The 19,980-nt window shown below is 38.9% G+C and overlaps 1 protein-coding gene across 2 annotated transcripts in view; it reads right to left on the bottom strand.

Annotated features, from left to right (window-relative positions):
* pdgfbb (platelet-derived growth factor beta polypeptide b) overlaps nucleotides 1–18,371 on the bottom strand; it is an 18,790-nt gene extending 419 nt beyond the window's left edge. The window contains exons 1-8 of one of the 2 annotated variants that reach the window (XM_058050232.1): nucleotides 17,729–18,371; nucleotides 8,571–8,667; nucleotides 7,700–7,756; nucleotides 5,032–5,225; nucleotides 3,593–3,781; nucleotides 2,817–3,513; nucleotides 1,506–1,656; nucleotides 1–182 (exon numbers count right to left, since the gene is read on the bottom strand). The exon at nucleotides 1–182 is cut by the window's left edge and continues 419 nt beyond it. In XM_058050232.1, the coding sequence (XP_057906215.1) occupies nucleotides 1,523–1,656; nucleotides 2,817–3,513; nucleotides 3,593–3,781; nucleotides 5,032–5,225; nucleotides 7,700–7,756; nucleotides 8,571–8,667; nucleotides 17,729–17,794 (1,434 nt within the window). In that variant the 5' untranslated portion in view covers nucleotides 17,795–18,371 and the 3' untranslated portion in view covers nucleotides 1–182; nucleotides 1,506–1,522. The remainder of the gene's footprint in view (nucleotides 183–1,505; nucleotides 1,657–2,816; nucleotides 3,514–3,592; nucleotides 3,782–5,031; nucleotides 5,226–7,699; nucleotides 7,757–8,570; nucleotides 8,668–17,728) is intronic. The other variant, XM_058050233.1, reaches the window with a different exon arrangement.
* Nucleotides 18,372–19,980: the final 1,609 nt, after the last annotated feature.

The following is a 19,980-nucleotide window of genomic DNA, read 5'->3' on the forward strand; positions in this document are numbered from 1 at the left end:
GCCGCTTTGTCCACTTCAGGAAGTTCGGCAAACATTCATTCCAAAGTCTTTGGGCGCCGGCTTGCAACTTCTGCTAAAATGAAGTGTAGTCCTTTTTCTTAATATTCCATTTTTTTCTTTCTTCTCACTTCATCCTGTGGCGTAGTTATGGCTTCTCAGAGGATGAATACTTTGATTGGAACCTGGGTTAGAAAAATATGAAAATACATAGTCAGTGATTTTTATCCTTGACAAAAGACATCTTTTATTATTTTTTTAAATGTTTTTATTATTTTCTCACTTTTAGTTTTTTTTATATAATTTTTTTATGGGCCTGCAAGCAAAGTGCAGTTATTCCTCATACATACATTCATTCATTCATTTTCTACCGCTTATCCTCAAGATAAAAAGATAAGTGAATTTCCATGAAGTATGATTCCTTATTCATGAATTAATTAATTAATTAAAAACTAAAAAAAAAAACAAAATTTAACATTATTAGAGCTCTCGAGACATGAAATAACACCCCTATAGCCACCTTTACACTCTACACTATTATCCAATATAGTAGACATTCATTCATTCATTTTCTACCGCTTATCCTCACGAGGGTGGCAGGGGGTGCTGGAGCCTATCCCAGGTGTCTTCGGGGCAAGAGGCGAGGCACTGATCCCTCATTTATGGCGGTTAATTGGTTCCAGAATTAGCATTCCTTTATTATATATTAAATATTTTACAACCTTATAATACGGTTTTAACTTTATTAAAGACCTCTAGCCATGACATAACACCCCTATAGTCATCTTTACACTCCTATCACCCAATATAGTAGACATTCATTCATTCATTTTGTACGCTTATCCTCACGAGGGTCGCAGGGGGTACTGGAGCCTATCCCAGCTGTCTTCAGGGCAAGAGGCGGGGCACTGAACCCTCATTTATGGCGGTTAATTGGTTCCAGAATTAGGATTCCTTTATCATACATTAAATATTTTCATACTTAGAGCATAGAAAACTTGTTTACAACCTTATAAATACGGTTTTAACATTATTAAAGACCTCTAGCCATGACATAACACCCCTATAGTCATCTTTACACTCCTATTATCCAATATAGTAGACATTCATTCATTCATTTTGTACGCTTATCTTCACGAGGGTCATCATGGGGGTTGCTGGAGCCTATCCCAGCTGTCTTCGTGGGGGAGAGGCCGGGGTACACCCTGGACTGGTGGCCAGCCAATCACAGGGCACATATAGACAAACAACCATTCACACTCACATTCATACCTATGGACAATTTGGAGTCGCTAATTAACCTAGCATGTTTTTGGAATGTGGGAGGAAACCGGAGGACCCGGAGAAAACCCACGCATGCACGGGGAGAACATGCAAACTCCACACAGAGATGGCCGGGAGTGGGATTGAACCTGGGTCTCCCAGCTGTGAGGTCTGTACGCTAACCACTCCACCACCATGCAGCCGTTTTCCTCATACATATTTGACTTATTTATGTGTCACCTCACCTGGATCCTCCCAGCCGTTACATTAGCATCGCTCTCATAGCTGCCTTGCTTATCCGTTTGCGATTCTTTCTCATCCTTTTCTTGGGATGCCCCGGAGGTCTGGGCCCGGGTGGAACCGGCGAATGCTGTTTGATGGCCATCGTTGTTGTCTCTGTGGGATGGAAGGGATAATGGATTACTGAGGGACGGAATATTAAACATGTTTAAGTGACCACAGTTTTGTTATTATATAAACAACATTTCTTTACAAAGAATAATAAGTGATATTGAAATATTTTTGTAGTCATACTTGTTCATGATCTTCTAAATACGGTTTTTAACATTATTAGAGCCCTCAAGACATAGAATAACACCCCTACAGTACAGTTTGTAGACAATGTAGGAGACATAATGGGTGAAATTAAGACCTAATATAGGGGCTGCACGGCGGTCTAGTGGTTAGCGCGCAGACCTCACAGCTAGGAGAACCGAGTTCAATTCCACCCTCGGCCATCTCTGTGTGGAGTTTGCATGTTCTTCCGGGTACTCCGGTTTCCTCCCACATTCCCAAAAACATGCTAGGTTAATTAGCGACTCCAAATTGTCCATAGGTATGAATGTGAGTGTGAATGGTTGTTTGTCTATATGTGCCCTGTGATTGGCTGGCCACCAGTCATACCACCAGCATACCCATGACCCTCGTGAGGATAAGCGGTAGAAAATGAATGTATGAGGAATAACTGCGCTTTGCTTGCAGGCCCATAAAAAATGTTTTATATTAAATTATATTTAAAATAAATTAATAATTAATTAAAAAATATATATAATAGATATATTTAAAAAGAGAAAATTATTGTTATTATTATTATTATTAATAATAAAATAATAATAATACTAAAAAAAATAATAATAAAATAATAATAATAATAATAATAAAAAATAATAAAAAAAAGAGAAAATCATAAAAACATAAAATAATAAAAGATGTCATGTGTCAAGCATAAAAATCACTGACTATGTATTCTCATATTTCTAACCCAGGTTTATGCTAAGTTAATTGGCCACTCCAAATTGTGAGTGTGAATGGTTGTTTGTCTTTTTGTGCCCTGTGATTGGCTGGCCACCAGTCCAGGGTGTACCCCGCCTCTTGCCCTGAAGACAGCTGGGATAGGCTCCAGCACCCCTGCCACCCTCGTGAGGATAAGCGGTAGAAAATGAATGATGTTAGCATTGGGAGAGTTGTCCCAATGCTAACATGCTAACATGCTAACATGTCCACTATGCATATTTACCAATATTATACATTTTCACACAAAGAATACAGCATTTTACCTGGCCGAGGGGGGGTTGTTGGCAGATGCCGATGCCTACCGAGGAGGTGCCCGTCTTCCTCCTCTCGCTTCTTTTGCTGTTGCTTCAGCACCTCCTTCTCTTGGTCCAACCTCTTGTGCAGGAGGAGTAGCTCCTTTCTCTCCTCCTTTAACCTTTTCTCCGCAATCTGCAATATTTTCACCTCCTCCGGTGTCTTGTTGTTTCTTCGCCTGGCCTGTTCCCGAGGCTCCGGGTTGGGTTCTTTGGTGGGTCCGGACCTGCTCCCAAACCTGGTTTCCTCAAGTGGACTCCACTTGGAAACTTGAGGTTTCTGAGTAACATGGTTGGAGTGTGGGTGTTTGATTTGAGTACCTTCACCCTCGGTTCCATCATGGCTGCTGCTGAGCACCAATCCCTGACCACCGTCTAATGTTTTGTTGAAACCAACGTGATCCAGTGAAGAAGGTAGAGTCTTGTTGCTTCCGTTGGTCTCCTTCGTGTCAATGAACCCCGTGGAGTTATGCGTCCAACGCGGGGCAAAGAGAACCTCTTCAGATGGAGATGTTTCCCCTCCTGCGATGCTGTAGCCTTCTCCGGGCTGAGTGAAGGTGTCTCCTCTGGGGCTCCAGTGTTGCTCCAGGAGGTCCACCAGAACAGAACCCTGGTTCTGTTTCAGCTCATCCCACTGATGCAGCTCATCTTTGGAGTGCAGCTTCACCTGAATGGTGGAATTCAACATCACGATGTGGAGAACTCAGCGATGTCCAATACGGACAATAATCGATGGCGGAACATACCTGTCCTTGTCCTTGACTTAGAGTCTGGTTTCGATGCTGGTCCTTGTGGCCGTGATGTCGGCGAGAGGACTTTCTCTTCAGCACCGGCGGTCGTGGAGCAGGCTGACATCGGCACTCAACGTGGTCCACAACCGACACCACCGCTTTGGCGTAAATAGGTCTTTTGTTGATGTACTCGATCTTCATCACCTAGGGGATCGAACACAGTTATCCTATTGTTGAAATGTTGGATATACACTATATGGCAGGGATGTCCAAAGTGTGCCCCGGGGCTAATTTATTGGCCTTTCGTATGTTGGAATACAATTAAAGAGAAATATTATTTATATTTTTATAAATATTATTATTATTACATATTATATATATACATATATTATATAATATATTATATATATTTATAAATATTATTTATATTTGAAATATTAGGAGACAAAGAGGAAAAACAGTTGTAATCTCTTGAGGAAAAATGCAAAATATCATATACGTGACAAAAAATTTAAAAAAAAAACAAAAAAAATCTTAAACTATATTAGGAAAGCAGGAAGTGAACAAATGTAACAGTTACTGATTGTACAATTAAAGAGATCATTTTTGAAATATTAGGAGACGAAGAGGAAAAACAGTTGTAATCTTTTGAGGGAAAAATGCAAAATATCAGCATTTATTTTTTTTAGTTTTTAGTCAGTTTTTGTTTTTTTTAATTTTTAGTTACTTTTTTTAATTTTTTTTTTATTTCAGTTACTATGGTACCCATTATGTCATTGTATGGTCATATCACCTTGTACTTTGGTACGTGCCAAAAAATTGAAAAAAAACACTAAAAAATACTTAAACTATATTAGGAAAGCAGGAAGTGAACAAATGTAACAGTTACTGATTGTACAATTAAAGAGATAATTTTTTAAATATTAGGAGAGGAAGAGGAAAAACAGTTGCAATCTTTTGAGGGAAAAATGCAAAATGTCAGCATTTATTTTTTTTAGTTTTTTAATTTTTAGTCAGTTTTAGTTCTTTAGTCACTACATTGACAGTTACTATGGTACCCATTATGTCATTGTATGGTCATATCACCTCGTAAAAATAAATTAAAAAAATAAAAATTCTAATATATAATATAATATTTACAAGTAATTTAAATTATATTAAAAAGACAGGTACATGACAAAAAATTAAATAAAATTAAATAAAATTAAATGAAATTACAATAAATCAAAATTATACTAGGAAAGCAGGAAGTGAACAAATGTAACAGTTACTGATTGTAAAAGTACCAGATGGAGGGGTAGGATTTAATAAGCTTTGCTTCTTCCTACTCCTTTTGGACATGTGGAACTGTGAACTGATTATGGGATGGCACTCAATTGTAATCTGATGCATGTTCAAATGAAATTAAACCATTACCCATTACCATGTGTACTTGGTAGTGTGTACTTTCTCACCTGCAGGTATCGTGTGTGTGTGACAACAGGGACACACTGCAGGCTTTTGGTGTTGCAGCATCCAGAGCAGCGCTGCACCTCAACACATGGCGGCCATAACAGGAAGTTAGCGTTGCTCCGGTCTAACATGGCCCTGGTGACTTCCACCACCTCGGTGCGAACTTTACACACAGCTTGCTGCGCTGGCTGGGCAACTGAGAGACGACAGGGTCAAGATTGTGAGTGTTAGATATTATTATTATTATTATTATTATTATTACACATTATTAGTCTTCCTGACACTCACGTAGCACAATCAGAGTTGCGCAACATGTACTTGCGGACACATAACAAGATGCCGCACTGACTGGGAATGAAATCTCAAACTGCAAAAGTGTTAAAAAGACTGTAAGCTAGTTTTCCTGACACTCACGTAGCACAATCAGAGTTGCGCAACATGTACTTGTGGACACATAACAAGATGGCGCATTGACTGGGAATGAAATCTCAAACTGCAAAAGTGTTAAAAAGACTGTAAGCTAGTCTTCCTGACACTCACGTAGCACAATCAGAGTTGTGCAACATGTACTTGCGGACACATAACAAGATGGCACACTGACTGGGAATGAAATCTCAAACTGCAAAAGTGTTAAAAAGACTGTAAGCTAGTCTTCCTGACACTCACGTAGCACAATCAGAGTTGCGCAACATGTACTTGTGGACACATAACAAGATGGCGCATTGACTGGGAATGAAATCTCAAACTGCAAAAGTGTTAAAAAGACTGTAAGCTAGTCTTCCTGACACTCACGTAGCACAATCAGAGTTGCGCAACATGTACTTGTGGACACATAACAAGATGGCGCACTGACTGGGAATTAAATCTCAAACTGCAAAAGTGTTAAAAAGACTGTAAGCTAGTTTTCCTGACACTCACGTAGCACAATCAGAGTTGCGCAACATGTACTCGTGGACACATAACAAGATGGTGCACTGACTGGGAATGAAATCTCAAACTGCAAAGTAAAAAGACTGTAAGGTAGCCTTCCTGACACTCACGTAGCACAATCAGAGTTGCGCAACATGTACTTGTGGACACATAACAAGATGGCGCACTGACTGGGAATTAAATCTCAAACTGCAAAAGTGTTAAAAAGACTGTAAGCTAGTTTTCCTGACACTCACGTAGCACAATCAGAGTTGCGCAACATGTACTTGTGGACACATAACAAGATGGCGCACTGACTGGGAATGAAATCTCAAACTGCAAAAGTGTTAAAAAGACTGTAAGCTAGTCTTCCTGACACTCACGTAGCACAATCAGAGTTGCGCAACATGTACTTGTGGACACATAACAAGATGGCGCATTGACTGGGAATGAAATCTCAAACTGCAAAAGTGTTAAAAATAAATTAGTATTGAACATGTGGTTTCATGTGAGGCCGTTTGTATCCCTATGCTAGTGCGAATCCTTCACGTCGCTCCAGCTGTTGTAGACCGACGCCAAACAAAAAAAAAGGTTAATGGGAAAGATTTCAGCGTGTCACTAAGATCATACTTGTCACATTAATCAAGACCCGGAGAGGCGGCCTAATGAAGATGGAGGATGTCTTCATTCATGAGGAAAATCAGGAATCCTCCATGCCAGCACTCCGGAGTCCTAGTAGCAGTATCATGCATGTGTATATTTATCACGACATGCACGTACACACATTATCACATGTGACTTTTCTTACTCTTTATATGGCAGGTATGTCCAAAGTGTGGCGCGGAGCTAATTTATTGGCCCTTTCGTATGATGGAATGCAATTAAAGAGATAATTTTTGAAATATTAGGAAACAAAGAGGAAAAACAGTTGTAATCTTTTGAGAAAAATGCTAAATATCAGCATTTATTTTTTTAGTCTTTTAGTCAGTTTTAGTTTTTTAGTCACTATATTGACAGTTACTATGGTGCCCATTATGTCATTGTATGGTCATATCACCTGACAAAAAAAATTTTAAAAAAATAAAAATATATCAGCATTTATTTTTTTAGTTTTTAGTCAGTTTTAGTTTTTTAATTTTTAGTTACTTTTTTAATTTTTTTAATTTCAGTTACTATGGTACCCATTATGTCATTGTACGGTCATATCACCTCGTACTTTGGTACATGACAAAAAATAAAAAAAACAATGAAAAAAACCTTAAACTATATTACGAAAGCAGGAAGTGAACAAATGTAACAGTTACTGATTGTACAATTAAAGAGATCATTTTTGAAATATTAGGAGACTAAGAGGAAAAACAGTTGTAATCTTTTGAGGAAAAAAGCAAAATATCAGCATTTATTTTTTTAGTTTTTAGTCAGTTTTAGTTTTTTTTTAGATTTTTAGTCACTATATTGACAGTTACTATGGTACTCGTACTTCGGTACGTGACAAAAAAAAAATAAAAACTAAAAAAACAATATCAGCATTTTTTTCAGTTTTTTAAATTTTTAGTCACTATATTGGATCCTACATTGACAGTTATTTAATTTCGGGGGGGGCAGGTCAGCACATGAGAAAATTCAGCAGTGTAATATATTCCTATAGCGGGGGGCAAAAGCTAAATAATCTTTCACGCAAGTGACACATGTTGAAAAGGATGAGAATGGGTGGGGGTCGGGGGGTGGGGGGGTGGGGGGTGTTGGGGAGGGGGGGCTTACCGAGGCTCCTTGGTAGTCTGTGACCCCCATTTGTTGCCGAGTTTCCCTCCTCCTCATCTGCAACAAAGCATAAACATATAAATTTTCCTTTTACCATGAGCTAATGTTCCAAAAATTAACATAAAAAACATTTTTAAAATATATATTTTATTCAATATTTCAGTGTTATGCTACTAAAATTACATGATTTTTCCTCTTAATATTTTGACTTTATTTTTCTTTTTTTTTCACTTTTTGTTTTCTTTCATTTCTTCAATTTTATTTTAAGAATGTGCCTTTTAAATCCACCTGCGGTTTCTTTTTAAATATTTTTATTTTCTTATTAATAATCGTTATCAATTTTCTTTTTACCGTGAGCTAATTTTCCACAAATTAACATAAAAACATTTTTTTAAATATATAATTTATTCAATATTTCAATGTTATGCTACTAAAATTTCATGATTTTTCCTCTTAATATTTTGACTTTATTTTTAAACTTTTTCTTTTTTTTTCATTATTAATAATCGTTATCAATTTTCTTTTCACCGGGGGCTAATTTCCCACAAATTAACATAAAAAAACATTTTGAAAAAAATGTTATGCTACTAAAATTACATGATTTTTCCTCTTAATATTTTGACTTTATTTTACTATTTTTTAGTTTTTCTTCAGTTTCTTCAATTTTATTTTGAGAATGTGCTGCGTGCCAATAAAAAAAGAGCCGTGGGTCCCACTTTGGACACCCCATACCTTTTAAATCCACAGGACCCCATAAATGCTAATAAATGAATCGCCAAATTCTATTTTTTTGTGCAGGTCAAGACAACAATAATCCACTTAACTTCAGTTCAGATGTGTGCGTAAGGAGTTCAACTGAGGCGTTCTTTACCTACGGAATCAGTGAGTAGAAGCAGCTGAAGGTCCTCAATGGAGGAGATGGGACTGTTTCTAACCAGCTCCACCAGGGCTGCAGGAAGCGGATCCCCCTGAAAAATACACACAGATAAATGTAAGCATCTATAAACAGTCCCATGAGTGAGATTACACTTGATCAAACTTACTTAAGATTTGTCAGATCACAACACAATCATTGCACAAGACTTCAAAACATGTCATAATAGTGTCCATAGTGAAAAAAAAGTTGTAATATATTCAATAAATGTGTATTTTTATGTGTACCTGTCCTTTAAAGGGACGGTGCAGGACCTGATTGATTGCTGATTTGTTTTTACTGAGTAAATGTTAAAAGAACACTGAATTAATCCTTAAACCACCAAATGTTAGCAACACGGCGCATTGTAATGACGGGCCCACTGTGGGTTTAACCCCCCCGGAGTCATTAATGGGCGAGAGGGGTGGCGATAGTGGGTGAGGAGGCGGGAGAGGGGGGGTGAGTATTAACCAAAGCGGACACACAATGGTCACTAAGAGCGGGGTGAATGACTATTGGCGTTGTGTCTTCTCATCTGCTAACATTTAGGGGTCAAAGGAGTCAGGAAGGAGCCAGGAAGTGGGGGAAGGAGTGATACGGAGAAGGAGAGGAGAAGGGAGGCAGGCGCATGTCAAATAATGGAGGGATAATGGATGAATAAAAGACGGGTTCAAATGGACAAGGATAAGACACGGGTGGAGACGCTTCCTCGCATTGCTTGCAAATGCGAGGGATTCGCTTCATTCGCTTTGAAAATGATCTCGGGGGGGTGAGGGGGGCGATGGATGGGTGGATAAGTTGGAAGACAATCAAATGCAAACGTGCAATGTTTCAGAAAAATGCTCCATTTTGGGTTATTTTGCAGCCTTGATCAAAAGAAAAGCAAAGACAACGCGGACAATGCGACAAGAACGCAGACACCACCTTCCTGTTTTGCCATGAGTTATTTCTTGAATTCAAAATGCTCGCATTTGCGACTTATTTTGGCTCCAGTTTGGGTTATTTTGCAGCCTTGATCAAAAGAAAAGCAAAGACTTAAAGTGAGAATCACTACTGAATTCAAGAATTAACTCATGGCAAAACATGAAGGGGGTGTCCGTGTAGATAACACTGCCGTTTTTTTTACAAGAATCGAGACTTCAATAAAGTAAAAAGTGACATGAAAAGTACATTTATCCCCTTCAGTGATCATTCATTAGCATTCGGTAGTCTTTTCTGCACATAAAAGGAGTTTTGTGGAATGGATTAATTAGATTAATAGATTATTTCTTAGGGGCAAAGTTGCTTTGGTTACAGTAAGAACTAAGTTGGAAGACAATCAAATGCAAACGTGCAATGTTTCAGAAAAATGCTCCATTTTGGGTTATTTTGCAGCCTTGATCAAAAGAAAAGCAAAGACTTAAAGTGAGAAACACTACTGAATTCAAGAATTAACTCATGGCAAAACACGAAGGGGGTGTCCGTGTAGACAACACTGCTGTTTTTTTACAAGAATCGAGTCTTCAATAAAGTAAAAAGTGACATGAAAAGTACATTTATATGAGCATAATAGGAGTTTAGATTTACCTTCATTGAAGATGTGATTGTTGACAAAGACACAATGTGGCAACAAGATCAACACGGACACCACCTTCTTGTTTTGCCATTAGTTATTTCTTGAATTGACTTTGATAGTGTTGTGGATTATTTTGGCTCCATTTTGAGTTATTTTGCAGCCTTGATCAAAAGAAAAGCAAAGACCTAAAGTGAGAAACATTACTGAATTCAAGAATTAACTCATGGCAAAACACGAAGGGGGTGTCCGTGTGGATCCTGGCTGCCACATCGCCGTTTTTTTACAAGAATCGAGTCTTCAATAAAGTAAAAGTGACGTGAAAAGTACATTTATCCCCTTCAGTGATCAGTCATTAGCATTCGGTAGTCTTTTTTACACTGGACTGCTTTGTGGTTATTGTGTGTAGCTGCTCTATAGGAGTCCACAACTCAATACAAATGACTGAAAAATGAGCATAATAGGAGTTTAGATTTACCTTAATTGAAGATGTGATTGTTGACAAAGACACAATGTGGCAACAGATCAACACGGACACCACCTTCCTGTTTTGCCATGAGTTAGTTCTTGAATTCGATAGTGTTGCGACTTATTTTGGCTCAATTTTGAGTTATTTTGCAGCCTTGATCAAAAGAAAAGCAAAGACTTAAAGTGAGAAACATTACTGAATTCAAGAATTAACTCATGGCAAAACATGAAGGGGGTGTCTGTGTGGATCCTGGCTGCCACATCGCAGTTTTTTATTGAGTCAATAAAGGAAAAGTGACATGAAAAGTACATTTATTCCCTTCATTGATCATTCATTAGCATTCGGTAGTCTTTTCTGCACATAAAAGGAGCTTTGTGGAATGGATTAATTAGATTAATAGATTATTTCTTAGGGGCAAAGTTGGTTTGGTTAGAGTATTAACTTGTACTTTAAATATCCTGTATATGTCTCAGTGGTCTTTAATGAGGTTTCAGCCAAAGGAAGCAGCCATCCATGCATGCATGAGCAGGTATTCCGAGCGCGCCCATACAAACTAGACGCCTTTTTCCTGCATTGTTGTTTGCCTTTTCCGAGTCTCAAACAGTCCAGCAAGGGAAATGCCTGCTGTAATTCCGCTCACATCTCTGTGTTGTGGAGCTGCAGATGCCCCTGAGGAGCGGTCATTATTTCCTTTCCTTGCCAACGGAGCAAACCTGCCTGCTTGGATAATTGTGTGTGATGTTAATTATAGGACACGGGCCCTACTTTTCACAACCCTGCCTCCTGTCATGAAATTATTCCGAAGCAGGAACTATTGAATAAACACTTTGGGTAGATTCTAAAAAGAAAAATATACATGCTAAATAAAACATGCTAGGTTAATTAGCGACTCCAAATTGTCCATAGGTATGAATGTGAGTGTGAATGGTTGTTTGTCTATATGTGCCCTGTGATTGGCTGGCCACCAGTCCAGGGTGTACCCCGCCTCTCCCCCCGAAGACAGCTGGGATAGGCTCCAACACCCCCCGCGACCCTCGTGAGGATAAGCGGTAGAAAATGAATGAATGAATGAGTTCTCCTCCTATTTTGTGTGGAAGTGGTAACTTTTTGGCTTCTTATTTTGTCTTTCCCCACCCTCGGTCATCTCTGTGTGGAGTTTGCATGTTCTCCCCGTGCATGCGTGGGTTTTCTCCGGGTATTCCGGTTTCCTCCCACATTCCAAAAACATGCTAGGTTAATTAGCGACTCCAAATTGTCCATAGGTATGAATGTGAGTGTGAATGGTTGTTTGTCTGTATGTGCCCTGTGAGGAAAAAGCGGTAGAAAATGAATGAATGAATGAATGAACTTAAATATCATGCTAAACCATGCATAGTTATTGTATTGTCATGTGATGATAACCATAGAAATTGGACCAGTTTCCAAATGTTTGCTTAAACCAGTGATTCTCACTTTTGGGTGCTCAGTGGGTCTAAAAAAATGTAATGACTCAAAGCGGTAAAGGAAAGAACACACATTGCATGCTCCACACAGCGGCAGATATCTGCTGGAGTAGTGCGTGCCATTTAGACAGCGACTGTGTCATAATAATTAATATTATATTATTGTTATTAATTATTATATTAATATTAATAATAATGAGCTTTGCAACTCGTGTGTTGTGTTGAAAACAATTTTTTTTGCCCATCATCCGCAGGAAGTTACGATAATGCTTAAAATTATCAAAATATTGCAAAATATTGTCAGTAATAAAAGTGATAATAAATTTTACTTGGTCACAGCATGTAAATAAGACCAAAAAACCTTGTTGGAGATTTTTGTAGGTGTTCTAATAGCTAAATTTGTATGTGTCCCATTACGTGAATTAATTAGCTGCCTCATTTTAGCTTTCTTTAGTATCTTTCTTTAGCTTTTTTAGTATCTTTAAAACACACAGGAAACAGAAAAACATGTTCCCCACCCCCCAAAAAAGTGCAGTTTTCCTTTAAATATAAGATAACATTTGAGATGTTATTCATTGAGGGGCGATGTTGGTTCTGAACCAGTTCAGAACGGCTAATGTAAACGGTTCCCAAATGTGACAGAATCCAGCAGCCGCTTATCCGAAACAAGCGTGCCGCCCCAGACTGTCTACTGGACACATTGAGGAATGCCAGGTACGTCTGCAGGGGAGGAGTGGGAACATCTAATCGTATATAATTAGGAAGGGGGGGGGGGGGGGGGGGGGCGAATGGCTGACAATACTTAAGCTGCACCGGAAAACAGGAGTGATTTTTCATAAGTGGAATACTTTATGCCTTTGTAGAATACGTCACATCAAAAGTATGATAATATATTTGACTACAGTACTTGTTATTTTTTTTGGGTGAAAGTGAAAGTTAAGCTTGTGTGAGAGAGTGAGATTCATGCGTATGCCATCTTTTGTGCATATGCCTCTTGTCCCAGTATTTTTCAGTCCACATCAGTCTTATGTAAGTGTTGCACAACTGCGATTGTGCTATGTGAGTGTGCTAAGAAGGCCTTCTATGAGAAGCTCATTCGATTATTTTCTACCGCTTATCCTCACGAGGGTCGCGGAAGGATGCTGGAGCCTACCCCAGCTGTCTTCGGGCGAGAGGCGGTACACCCAGCCAATCACAGGAGTCCAGCCAATCACATGGCACATGTAGACAAACAACCATTCACACTCACATTCATACCTATGGACAATTTGCAGTCACTAATTAACCTAGCATGCACGGGGAGAACATGCCGAGGGTGGAATTGAACCCGGGTCTCCGAGCTGTGAGGTCTACACGCTAACCACATGACCACCGCGCAGCCCGTCTATGAGAACTATTAGACTAAATTGTTAAACTGAATCTAAAGTTGTGATATATATATATATACTATATGTCATAATAATAATATATAATAAAGAACTGATATGCCGATATTATACAATTTTTAATTGAACATAATAACATAATAACATAATAAAATTTCATTTTAACATGGCGGAAAATCTGATACCGATGTCGACCAATTTTTATGCTAATACCGCACTGCTAATTATCGGACATACACTAATAACAACATTAAACCTCACCAAAAGAAATACTACATAATATTTATGTGCAGTTCTACACTACTCTAAACTACAATAATACACATATTCCTCAATTAATGACTAATTTTTCCAATTACACGTCTTTCGTTCTGTGGCGCTCCCTCGTTGAAGTTCCATTCTTGAGCTCAGATTCAGGAGTCAAACACCGTGTGTGACTCAAAGCCGTTTTTTTACGATAATAAAAGCGTTTGAAGTCTCATTCCAACTTCCAAAAAGTTCAACTCCGGGATTTCCCGCTTGTATACATCAAAGTCCTTTTTAAACTTTCACTCAGCCTGCACCGTCAAAAGCGCAGTTTTCCTTTTAAATGCGCTGCCTACAGAAGACATAAAAAAAATGAAAGATGGGTGTCAGGGCTTGCTAGTCATACATCATACAGTATATGTTATGTTTCACTTTCATGTCAGCCTGGAAGCCAATTGAGCTATTTGTTCACGGGTGTTGTCATAAAGTCATTTTTAGCCCCGAGGTTTCAGTATTTCCCCTTTTGCTTGACTCCCACAAGGTTCTAGTATTTCCCCTTTTGCTTGACTGTTCTTAATAAAAATGACAGCTAATAATATCCGGTGTGTGATGTATTTAAATGTTTAATGCCCACATTTAATATTCCGAGTCGGAAAATTAACTAAAATACAAATATAAGGCATTCAGAGGATGCATTCAAAAACACTGTGATGTTATGTAGTATTCTACACTGGTCACTAGGTGTCAGTAATTTTAACAGTAATATTCAGTGAGTATTGCAGGTTTGAATGATCTCAAAACAGCCACAATACTCGTTAACATGAGCTGCTATCGGAGCTGGAACCCGCGCCAATCTACAACTCAACTCCTTAAACGCCTGACGTCACTTCCTGTCAGCGTCACCGCTACACATTTACAGCAACACACACAAGAACGAGTCTTTTTATGTCTGCATTATTGGGTATTGCAAGCGTAACGGTGCATATAGGGGTGCTATTTTTATGTCTAGAGAGCCATAGTCATGGCTAATAATAATACAAAGTGCAGGTTTACTACAAAATATTTAAGGAATCTTATTGAATTATTTATTATTATTTATTTTTTATTATTTATTTTTTATTATTTTTATTTTTTATTATTTATTATTATCATTAATAATAATAATATTTCATTTTATTTTAACCACCATAAACTTTACTATACATCAAGTATGGCAGGTCTGTTAGTGTCCTTATTCATGTTTGGTGCCATCCGTTTTCAATGCCGCTTATCCTCACTAAGGTCACGGGTATGCTGGAGCCTATCCCAGCTGTCGTTGGGCGTCATGCATGTTTTTGGACAGAGGAAACTGGAGAAAACCAACGCATGCATGGGGAGGACCTGAGATGCCCAAGCGGAGACTCGAACCCCTGTGTTCCCAATCTTCGGTACGGGACAAAAAAATACAAATAAATAAATAAAATTAAGTTTAAAAAAAAAACATTAAATTAAATTTAAATAAATTAAAATTATATTATGAAAGCAGGAAGTGAACAAATGTAACAGTTCCTGATTGTAAAAGTACTAGATGGAGGGGTAGGATTTAATAAGCTTTGCTTCTTCCTACTCCTTTTGGACATGTGGAACTGTGAACTGATTATGGGATGGCACTCAATTGTAATCTGATGCATGTTCAAATGAAATTAAACCATTACCATTGTTTCTGGTTGTTTACTGTGTAAATCCGCATGCAGTGTGCTTCCTGGTAATGTGCTGCAGCATGGATGCAGTGTTGTTGTTTGACAGTGCAAACCTTGCACCGCGTTGTGTGTCTTTTTCAGGTTAGGGTTACTTCTCTTTTTTGCTGTTTTGGTTTGAGCAACTAGCCCCGATTTCTGCGATTTTTTTTGTTACCTTCATGAAACAAATAACTAAAGTAACAGAACAGCAGCGCTTATATGCACTCCATGCATGGTAGCACGGCGCCATTGTCGTTTACAATGTTTCCTCCAATGTACACACCAGGGTCAATGCTATTCAACTTGGTTTTTAAAGCACTTCCTGTGTGACCTCAGCGCAACGCATCCTGCTTGTTTTATTTTAGCATGATCCGACATCCTCGTGATGTGATGTGATGTTACGCCGACATATACTATGTACGCGTACCGTTTAGCGTCAAGTGACACAGCAGTCACAGGTCAGTACTTTGTCATCTGCTGTACCGTTTATAGTTTTTATACTCTTAAGGGTGATATATTGTACTTCCTCTTGCTGCAGAACAAACACTTTGCTATGAAGTTACGGTTTGTGGGAACATCTGGAAGGTGCACAATGAGAGAGGAAGTACCCTTGAGCAATATTCTTATAGATACAGTTCATGGCTGATCTATTAAGTATTAAATATAGCTTTACTGCCCATAATAGTTATGTTGTAATATTATTCATTTTCTACCGCTTTTTCCTCACGAGAGTCGCGGGGGTGCTGGAGCCTATCCCAGCTGTCTTGGGGCGAGAGGCGGGGTACACCCTGGACTGGTGGCCAGCCAATCACAGGGCACATATAGACAAACAACCATTCACACTCACATTCATACCTATGGACAATTTGGAGTCGCTAATTAACCTAGCATGTTTTTGGAATGTGAGAGGAAACCGGAGCACCCGGAGAAAACCCACGCATGCACGGGGAGAACATGCAAACTCCACACAGAGATGGCCGTGGATGGGGAAAGACAAAATAAGAAGCCAAAAAGTTACCACTTCCACACAAAATAGGAGGAGAACTCATTCATTCATTCATTTTCTACCGCTTATCCTTACGAGGGTCGCGGGGGGTGCTGGAGCCTATCCCAGGTGTCTTCGGGCGAGAGGCGGGGTACACCCTGGACTGGTGGCCAGCCAATCACAGGGCACATATAGACAAACAACCATTCACACTCACATTCATACCTATGGACAATTTGGAGTCGCTAATTAGCCTAGCATGTTTTTTTTGGAATGTAGGAGGAAACCGGAGTACCCGGAGAAAAAAAACACGCATACACGAGGGAGAACATGCAAACTCCACACAGAGATGGCCGAGGGTGGAATTGAACCCTGGTCTCCTAGCTGTGAGGTCTGCGCGCTAACCACTCGACCCTCGTGTCGCCCCCAAAGCACATATCATTTAACAAAAAAAAACAACAGCAAAAATGAGCAATGAGCTCAATTTTTTTGAAGAATAAAGTCAAAATATTAAAAGAAAAAAAGTTAGGTAACAAAAACAGCAATAATTTTAATAATAATTTTAAATAATAATAATTTTACCAGAATACGATTATGAGGTAAAGTAAAGGTGAAATAGTCAAGAAAATACACAAAAAAGTCGTAATTATTGGAACATAAGCTTGCATAAAAAGTTACAATATTATAAGCATCGAATCAAAAATATCGCAGGAATTAAAGCTCAATTACGAGAAAAAAATTGAAACTTAAAAATTATTTTACGAGAATCCTGAGAGGAAAAAAAGTCACGTTCTAACCAAAAAAAAAACGATCATAATTTTAGTAGCATTGATTTGACATTTTAAAGGGTCATGAAGGACGCGGGTATGCTGGAGCCTATCCCAGCTGTCTTCGGGCGAGAGGCGGGGTACACCGTGGACTGGAACCATGAAATCGAAAGAAATACAGCTGAATAGGTGCAGATTCTGGAAGAACTAGAGTGCTTTCTGTTTCTGGTTATTGTGTGTAGCTGCTCTACAGGAGTCCACAACTCAATACAAACGGCCAAAAAATTTGCTTTTTCGGGCCCCTTTAAGAAGAAAATTGAAATATTCTGACTTTTTTTTTTTTAAAAACAGTAAAAATTGGAAAACACCCTTCCTGGAAAAGAGTATTTTTCAAGTATTATATGTGTATTATGGCAAAATACTATATACTTATGGCAAATATTATATTGGAGATAAAGATATTATAAACATAGGCGTCTAACGGTGCAGGTGTACCTAATGAATTGACCAGCGAGCAGACCCCCCCCTAAAAGTTGCGTGACGCCAACTCACCTCGGCCACGCCAAACGGCACACACGTCGCCAGTAATGCGAGCAGCAGCTGCACGGTGGAGCTCATCTTGCCGCCCAGCCTGGAGCCTCTGCGACGGGCCGAGCATTTATGGAGGCTCCGGAGGCCCGCGGTCCTCGGCGGTGTGCGCTCTGGAGGGGGTTGGGGGACGGTGTTGCGGAGCGCGGTGCGCGTCTCAAGCGGTCCGGTCCTCGATGGAAATGACGGAGAAGAAGTGATCAGGCAGTAGATACTGTTTTTGGGTGTTTTTCATTAAAAAAAAAATAAAAATAAAAATAAAAATCCACAATTTATGAGCGTCAATCTGCGCTGTGCGTCACACTGGTGCGCAAAAACCGTGTCCAATAAAGTCACCCAAACAATCCAACGTGCGCAAACAATTTAAAATCCAAGTAATACTTCTAAAATCATTAACACCAAATGTGTCCTAATAGTTATCCAGTATCTCCCCCCCCTCCCGGTTCCTTTTGGGTCCTGGTTCTTCCCAAGCAGTGCGGCTCACTTCAGGAGCGTCCTGAGGAGGCAGCAGAGAAGGAGGTGGTGCTGCTGACTTTCCAAGACTACTGTTGGTTGTTCTCTCCCGCCCCCTGCCTGGGGAATGGCTCATCATAATGCACAATAGTACAAAGACCTGACAATGAGTACTTGGTGCAGTACTTCCTCAGTCATTACTGCAAAAATATTACTTAACAAGACATAACAACATAATGATAATTATGGGGTCTGTTTACTTTGAATGCAGTCCAGAACCAAAAAGGGGGTGACCTAGACCATCTGAAAAAGGGGTCTCTATAGTCCTGAGTGTAGCAAGTGGAACCTCCATTAAACAAAACATTCGCTTCTTAGCTTGAAAATGCATAGAAATTATTATTTTCATAGTTAGAGCAATGAAAACCTGTTTAAAACTTAAGATTATTAGAGCTCTCTAGACATGAAATAACACCCCTATAGTTTACCTTTACATTCAAATTACACTCAAATTACCCCAAATTCTATTCTATAACTATTTTCTTAGTTATAGAATAGAAAACCTCACCCAAATACATTATTAGAGCCCTCTTGGCATGAAATAACACCCCTATATTCACCTTTTCACTCATATTACACCAACATAGTCGACATAATAAGAGAAAATAAGCCATTTAAGACATATATAATGTAATATAAATGTGTTCCGGTGTCAGGGGAGCAAGCAGGGTGGGGCATACAGGAAGTGGCATTGAGGGTTAAGAGTGGAGTTTTAGATTGGCCAGATTTACAGCAAACAGTCGCTCGTGTAGGGATTATTGTTGTGAGATCATTCAAACCTACGAAAAAAGCAGATTTCGGGCGATTAATTCTGGTGCTTGTGTGTCTCACCCAATATGACTGACATCTAGTGACCATTGTATAATACTTACATATAATCATGTCTTTAAATGTGTCTTCTGAATGCTGCATATTTGTATTTTATTGAGGTATTTTAGCTCATTGTCACTAGGCTTCAGTATTGTTACACTGATATTGGGTGAGACACACAAGCACCAGACTTGATCACCGGAACAATGAATTTGAATGATCTCAGAACCGTCACAATAATCCTTAATACAGGCTGCTGTTGCAACCGTAACCCACATTAGTCAAGCTAAAACTCAACTCTGAACCTCCAACATCACTTCCTGTCCACCCCCGACTTAGCTCCTTTAGCACCGGAACACATTTATATTACATTATTTATGTCTTAAATGGCTTATTTTCTCTTATTATGTCGACTATGTTGGGTAATATGAGTGAAAAGATTGATATAGGGGTGCTATTTCATGCCAAGAGAGCTCTAATAATGTATTTGGGTGAGGTTTTTTATTCTATAACTAAGAAAATAGTCCATGTATATAATAAGAAATAATAAGGAATTATACTTCACGGAAATTCACTCATCACAGTATGGTCTGGAACCAATGGACCGTGATAAATGAGGGATTACTGTAGTCCTGAATCAGATTATCTATTAATTCATAATTAATTCATAATTAATTACGCAATTGAGTTTTTAACCTGATGCCAGAAAGTGTTTTTTTTTTTCTCAAAATTCCATTGGGAGACACATAACCGCTTCTTTTTATCCGGGGGAAAAAAAATGTCATCCAATTCCGATAAAAAAAAAACGTTGCCATGGAAACAGCCCCGCTAATCTGTTCAGGGGCTACGATGGTTGATGTTGCTCAGCTGCTAGCCGTTGCCTTGATTGCCTTATA

This window comes from Doryrhamphus excisus, chromosome 15 (assembly GCF_030265055.1).
Source record: "Doryrhamphus excisus isolate RoL2022-K1 chromosome 15, RoL_Dexc_1.0, whole genome shotgun sequence".
Lineage (NCBI taxonomy): Eukaryota > Metazoa > Chordata > Actinopteri > Syngnathiformes > Syngnathidae > Doryrhamphus > Doryrhamphus excisus.